Genomic DNA, 6,457 nt, shown 5'->3' with positions numbered 1-6,457 from the left:
GCGGGCCGAGGGTGGGAACAAAGTGCAGGTGTCAAGGTTCGCTGTCGGTCACAGGGCGGGGTGTCCGAGGGCAACCCTGACGGGGACCCGAATGATGCACCCTAGTCCAGCATCAGGTCCTCCCCCAGCATCAGACCCTAGTCCAGCATCAGGCCCTCCCCCACCCTCAGACCCTCCCCCTACCTCCGACCCTTCCCCAGTATCAGGCCCCCCACCTCCAGTATGAGGTGTGGCAGCCCGACTTGTCTGATACTGCTGAGCACACTCAGGCAGCCCCAGAGCAGCAGGACAATAGCTCTGGCAGGAGGTGCATCTTTAGGAATCACCTGCGGAGCAGCAGCAGCTGGGGTTTGTTTCAGGTCAAAGAGAGGCAAAGAAAAGGCACTTGTGCAGGAGGCAGTGGAGGCTGTGGGCACGTTCCCCAGTTCTGCTTCCTCCCCGTGGGGGCTTTGCTCTCCTGCTCTCTCACAGGCCCCAGGGTGGTGTCCTTCCAGATTCATGGTCTCCTTGATATCTCAAGCCCAAGTCCTGAGTTGCGTCCCAGTCCGGTGTGGCAGAGGGCTGGGAACACCCAAGCTCAAGGGCTGAAAGGATCCCAGGGGGACAGCCGGGCCCCAGCAAGTGGCAGGGCAGGGGATGAGGGTGGCCGCCCACAGAGGGCGCCGGAGCAGCACTAGAAGGAGAGCAGTGATGCCTTAGCTCACTCAGGGACGCTGCCCAGCCTGGCACTCAGAGATGTTACTGCCAGCAGCTCTGGGGATACAGGAAGCCCGGTGAGTGACACCACGCCACCCAGGCCGTGTGGTGGGCACTGCTGACCATGGCCTCGGTTTTCATTCTGGTTCCAGCTGTCCCTCCAAGGGCTGACGGGCTCCTCTTCCGAATGGCACAGATATTTTCTTTATGTGGGTGAACACATCCCTTGTTTCTGTTGGCGCTGTTGTCGCTCATCATGTGTTTTCCTCTTTACAACCTGTGCTTGCTGCTCTTCCAGTTTAACTTAGGATCAGCCCTTATTTTCTGCATTTCTAGTTGTCAGCATTCACTGGGGCTTTCCAGGTGGTGCTAGGGGTAAAGATCCTGCCTGCCAATGCAATAGATAATGAGAGATGTGGGTTCGATCCCTGGGTTGAGAAGATGCCCTGGAAGAGAACATGGCAACCCACTCCAGTCTTCTTGCCTGGAGAATCCCATGGACAGAGGAGCTAGTGGGCTACAGTTCCTGGGGTCGCAGAGTCAGACACAACTGAAACAGGTTAGCACACACTCAGGTTTTAGTTCAGTCGCTCAGTTGTGTCCGACTCTTGTCACTCCTTGGATTGCAGCACTCCAGGCTTTCCTGTCCTTCACTATCTCCTGGAGTTTGCTCCAACTCATGTCCATTGAATCATCATGCCATAGAGCCATCTCATTCCTGTTTCATCCACGAGAGAGGTGGCTGGGGCTCGGCAAAGTGTCTGGTCCCACTGGGTGGGTGTGAACCTGCCCTAACTGCTCCCTAACCACGTGACTGTCACTGTGTCCTCCTCTGTAAATCGGGAGGGGGCAGCACCTGCTTGGTAAGGGGCACACACAGCACCTGGTACATAATCAATGCACCATCCATCTCAGCATTGTATTTACTACTAATAGGGATAGGATTTAATAATCTGCTCCTTTTTCTCTCTTGTCACTTAACTGTGCTCCAGACCACATCTGCTTTACTTACCCCTGTAAATCCCACACCCAGCACAAACGAGACTCAACACATTTGTGGCTGAAGAGGCAGGAACATACGCTGTCCTCAAGGAGAGGAAGCTGAGTGATATGGGGGCCTGATGATAACCCTGTGTGATGAGGGGACCCCAGGAGGACCTGTGTGGCTGTGGGGTGGGGTGAGGGGCATGGGCAGAACCCCTGATGAGCTCCTGGGGATGGGGAAGGTGGCAGGAAAGAGGGAGGGCTGTTCCTTGTGGGGTGTCCACAGATTGTACCTCACCCCTCACTGAGGAGCACTTAGGCCATTTCCAAACACATGCCACTGTTAGGATGAAACAATCATCGCCCAGCTCCTACTCAATCAATTTCATAGAATATGTTTCTAGCACTGGAGTACAATCATCTGCTTTATTCATTCCATGCTCCGTTCATCCACCCATCCAGCCAGCCATCTGTTCATCCATCCACCACTCACTAATCAATCCATCCATCCACTCTTAATTCATCCATCCATCCAACCATCCACTCATTAACTCAGCCGATCATCTCAGACCCATTGAGAAGACAGACGCCTCCTCCACTCCTGCTCCCAGGAGGACCCCCAGCGTGATTGACAGGAGCCTCATGGGGACGACAGGGGAGACACAGAAGGGAGATGCCTGCAGGCCCTCCTCCCTCTGATTGGTGAAGCACCCACCTGGTCCTAACGTCTCCTTGCTGGGGTGTTCAGGCCGGCTCTTTTCCTTCTTGCGAAACAAGCGGCTGATGGAGGACTTGATGCCCTTTATCTTTGGGGCTTTGTGCAGCGAGCCCTGGCTGCTGGTGCTGCTGCTGGGGTTATTACCGGGGCTGTCCTGAGAGCCTGTGGAGCTTTGGGGAGAGAAAACGACCTTTAACTGGCAGCCTTGTGCAAACACACAGCCCTCCAAAAGAGCTACTGATAGAAACGGGCACCCAGCAACACCCACGCCTCAACCTCGCAGCTGACAGTTGGAGTCTCCTTCACCAACCACATTCCACACGAGCAATGCAGACTCGCGGCATAAGACAACCGCACCGGGAAGCTGAGATTCTCTGCCTCGAGCTCTCCCGCGAGGAGGGCTTGACTCCAGGCCAGCTGGTGCAGAGGGTGCTCTGACCCTCCCTTAGGGTCGCTGCTCGGCAGGTGATGACGCTCCAGGAGAAGACGAGCTCCCCTGCTCTGGGTAGGTCCCCCCGCCTCCCACAGGGTAACCGTCCCTGGCTGTGGCAGGTCACCGTGTAGGGCTGCTGGTCAGGTGACCACACGTGCCCCCCATCGAGTGCTGCCTGGCTCAGGACGGGAGCTCAGCAAGTAGTGGTCTGAATGAGGACAGTGTCAGTCACAGGAGGGGACAGGGTCTCTTGAGAGGAGACCCCTGCAGAAAAGGGAGGGACCCTCAAGAGCGAACCCAGAGGCACGGGGCCGTGACTGTCAGGAACGTGCCCCAGGCCTGGCAGACCTCTACCAAGAGCAGGAAGAAAGCTCCCACAGGAGTCAATCTGTAGAGATGGACATTTTCTAAAATCACTGAGGTCACTGAGCTCTTCTTCCCCAGCACCTGAAGTTCACCACTAAACACAGGCACCGAACTCAGTGGTATTCCTTTAAAATCATCCTTGCAAGTCTTTCAAGACAAGAGGCGCAGGGCTCCTGAAACTGACGACGCACACACAGGTCGCTTACTTGTGGGCGTCCCTGAGGTCCTCATGGGTGGCTGTGCGCAGCGCCCCCGTGTGCAGGCGGCCCAGCTGAAGGGACCGCGGCCAGGCGAGGGTCGAGGTTTCACATTTGATGGAGGTCTTGTCATCTCCTACCTCTTCCCGTATAGCTGGCAGCTGAGGGAGTGAGGTAAGTGTCAAATTGGCTAACAATAGACTGTTCTGAAAAAGGTAATCACACAGGCTTTACATTATAACCAGAAACTTATTTGAAGATCTATTAGCTATGCTTCCCCCCAAGTACAAAAAAACCCTTGTTATAGCTTAATGCCATCTTAAAGGACTGTCTTGTTCAAAAAATGCGGGGCTATGGGGCAGTGAGAGCATCTGACTGAGTGCAGAGACCCCGGACGGGAGCCTCCCTGCAGCCTGCCTCGGCCCTCCCTGGAATCCAGCGACCAGATGGCCCTGCGGGGCAGGACAGCAGAGCGATGCTGGCACCATGAATCCTGCACGGCATGAACTGCCCTGATGAAAGGACTGTGCTCATCACCAGATGCTGCTCAGAAGCACCACAGCTAGAGTACAAAACTTCTCAGCAAAGCCGTCCAGACCTTTCTGTTTGAAGGAGAAAAAGACACAGCTTGTGCCACCATCCAAGATCATTTGTAGTGATGATGCAGGTTACTGGAACCCATGACAACAAGAGAAACACAGAAAAGGTAACTAACCCCTCCATGCGAACACCATGTGCCTGGATCGTATTTCTCCGTAACATACAGACTGGGGACTACCCACTGAAGTACTTACACGCAGTTCGAGTGTCATTCGCTCACAGTGGTTTCCATAAGGCACCCCCAGGTCTTCACTAAGAGATGATCTTGTATCACCCTAGAGCAGTGGGAAGTTCAAAAGGGAGGAGATATATGGGTACCTATGGCTGATTCATGTTGAGGTTTGACAGAAAAGAAAATTCTGTAAAGCAATTACCTTTCAATTAAAAAATAAACTAATTAAAAAAAAAGAAGAAGAAGAAGAAAATGATCTCTCTTGGACTCCCAGCATTTCCGCTGGTCCTGGGTGTGAGGAAAGGAAAGACAGTGTGGGAACAGATTAACCCTGCAGGGTCCAAACAGGTCTCACTGATACATTTCGGTGTGTGGTTAAACCAGGGGAGGTTTTAGGAAACATGCATGGCATGTATTGTTATAAACAATGAGTGCGTTGTTTTGACCAACTAACCTGTGCCTCTTTGGTGGGATTCTGTAAGGAATACTGATCCCGTGCAGCCCCACAGGAGCTTGGTGACAACAAAGTAACTTAGTGCAAAATACAGCTGAACTCATTTAACAGCAGCTGGATAAACTGGGCTCCCTCCCCTGAGCTCTAACAAGAAACCTCAGACAACAGAAGGCTACAAAGGCTAGAAATTTTCCACATGGAACTGAACAGGGATCAATCTCAAAGTCAAGTAAAAATAAGCATTTATAAAAATCAGAAAACAACAACGAACAGAGCAGGGAAGTGACACACCTGGGTTGACTATGGACTCAGTGGAGACAAACACCTGCCTCAGAGTCAGGGCCAGGCCAGCACCTTCCCCCGGGCCTCCTCCTGAGGAAGGCCTCTGGGTTTGCAGCCTGGCTGCCCTCCCCCAGGATGGGAGCTGCCCCACTGGTGCCACATGTGGCTAGGAAGGGCAGTGTGCCGTGTCCTAGCTGAACAGGAGAGCAAAGCAGGCCACAGAGCAGGCGAGCGGCACACCCAGGTCACCAACCCCAGGGGTACGGCGCTGCTCTGCTGTGCTCAGCAGAAGGTCTCCTGGGCACTGAGCTGCCTGAACTGGAGCACGGCCACCCCAGTCCTGCGGGAAGGCCCAGGAGTACTCGGTCAGTGTGCTGGGAGCAGGAGAGGGACAAGGAAGGACAACCCTTGGGGCACTGGACTCCAACAACAGGGGCTCATCCAAGTGACCCGAGGGAGAGGCAGAGAGCTCCCTCCTGATGCTCCCTCCATCAGGGATGCCGTGATGGACACGAGAGCCTCTAGAGGAAAGCGGGCTGGACAGCACCATGGTTAAGTGTCCAGGCTCTGATCAGACCAGTCCGCACCACGCTGCTGGGTGTGACAGCCTGGGCAGGGTGCCTGGCCTCGCTAAGCCTCAGTGTCTATGTCTGCTGAATGGGGATAGCAGCAGCCTGGACCTCACCTGAGGATGAGATGACAGACTCGGAAAGCACGTGCCTGGCACACAGAGTCTCCTGCACACTGCTACCCACCATCATTAAATTGGCTTCCTGCAAATCTAACATCTATGGCTCTGATTCAGTCATTTCTTACATGAAAACACTAAGCAGAAATTCCATGGTGGTCTAAAGGTTAAGACTTGGCACTTTCACTGCCGGCACACTGGTCTGATCCCTGCTTGGGGAACTAAGATCCTATAAGCTGTGCAGCATGGCCAAAAACATAAGTACAGAAATTTTTAAAAATAAGAAATAATACTATGTCTATTATAAACAAGCATGAGATGATCAGAGGCAAACAAGTGGGAGAAAGGCAAACTGTTACAATTGTCCCAACAAATGACCTATTTCCAACAGAACCATCAGCACATTTTAAGTGGTGGGTGAGTTTCATCACTTCCATTAAAACGTCAATTATTCACCAGGACATAACCACACAGTGTTCATTCACGTTAAATGATAAGGACTCTTCAATACTTCACAGAGAAACAAAGACGTGCTACATTACTAAATAGTTTACCTTTCGACACTGCTTCTTTAAATCACTAGGCTGATAGATGCATGCAAAGAAATGAAGAGAAACCAGATTTATTGCGACTTTGAAGCTAAAATTTCAAGAATCCGTACAGGCAAATACACTAAAGCAAAAATGATGGCAAACATGTAAGTGACATGAAGATTTAGAGAACATGTGACTGGAAACAAAACATTTTTTTTGACCACAGAAGTTAAATAAGCTATTCAAGATTTACTAGAGAAACAGTATAAATTATTACTCAGGAAGATACAATTCTATTACAACATCATGATTTATTAAAGCATAGCATTCTGTA

The 6,457-nt window shown here is 52.1% G+C and overlaps 1 protein-coding gene across 1 annotated transcript; it reads right to left on the bottom strand.

Annotated features, from left to right (window-relative positions):
- Window positions 1–241: 241 nt before the first annotated feature.
- Window positions 242–5,078, bottom strand: LOC139183577 (liprin-alpha-1-like). Its single transcript, XM_070790991.1, has 4 exons — window positions 4,189–5,078; window positions 3,404–3,555; window positions 2,396–2,568; window positions 242–1,084 (listed from the first exon to the last, which is right to left on the bottom strand). The coding sequence occupies exons 1-4, from the start codon at window positions 4,204–4,206 to the stop codon at window positions 1,029–1,031; spliced, it is 399 nt and encodes a 132-aa protein (XP_070647092.1). The 5' UTR covers window positions 4,207–5,078; the 3' UTR covers window positions 242–1,028.
- Between the last annotated feature and the right edge of the window lie 1,379 nt (window positions 5,079–6,457).

This window comes from Bos indicus, chromosome 6 (assembly GCF_029378745.1).
Source record: "Bos indicus isolate NIAB-ARS_2022 breed Sahiwal x Tharparkar chromosome 6, NIAB-ARS_B.indTharparkar_mat_pri_1.0, whole genome shotgun sequence".
Lineage (NCBI taxonomy): Eukaryota > Metazoa > Chordata > Mammalia > Artiodactyla > Bovidae > Bos > Bos indicus.
Note: the sequence above shows the minus strand (reverse complement) of the source record. Positions and strands in the feature narration are given on the sequence as shown.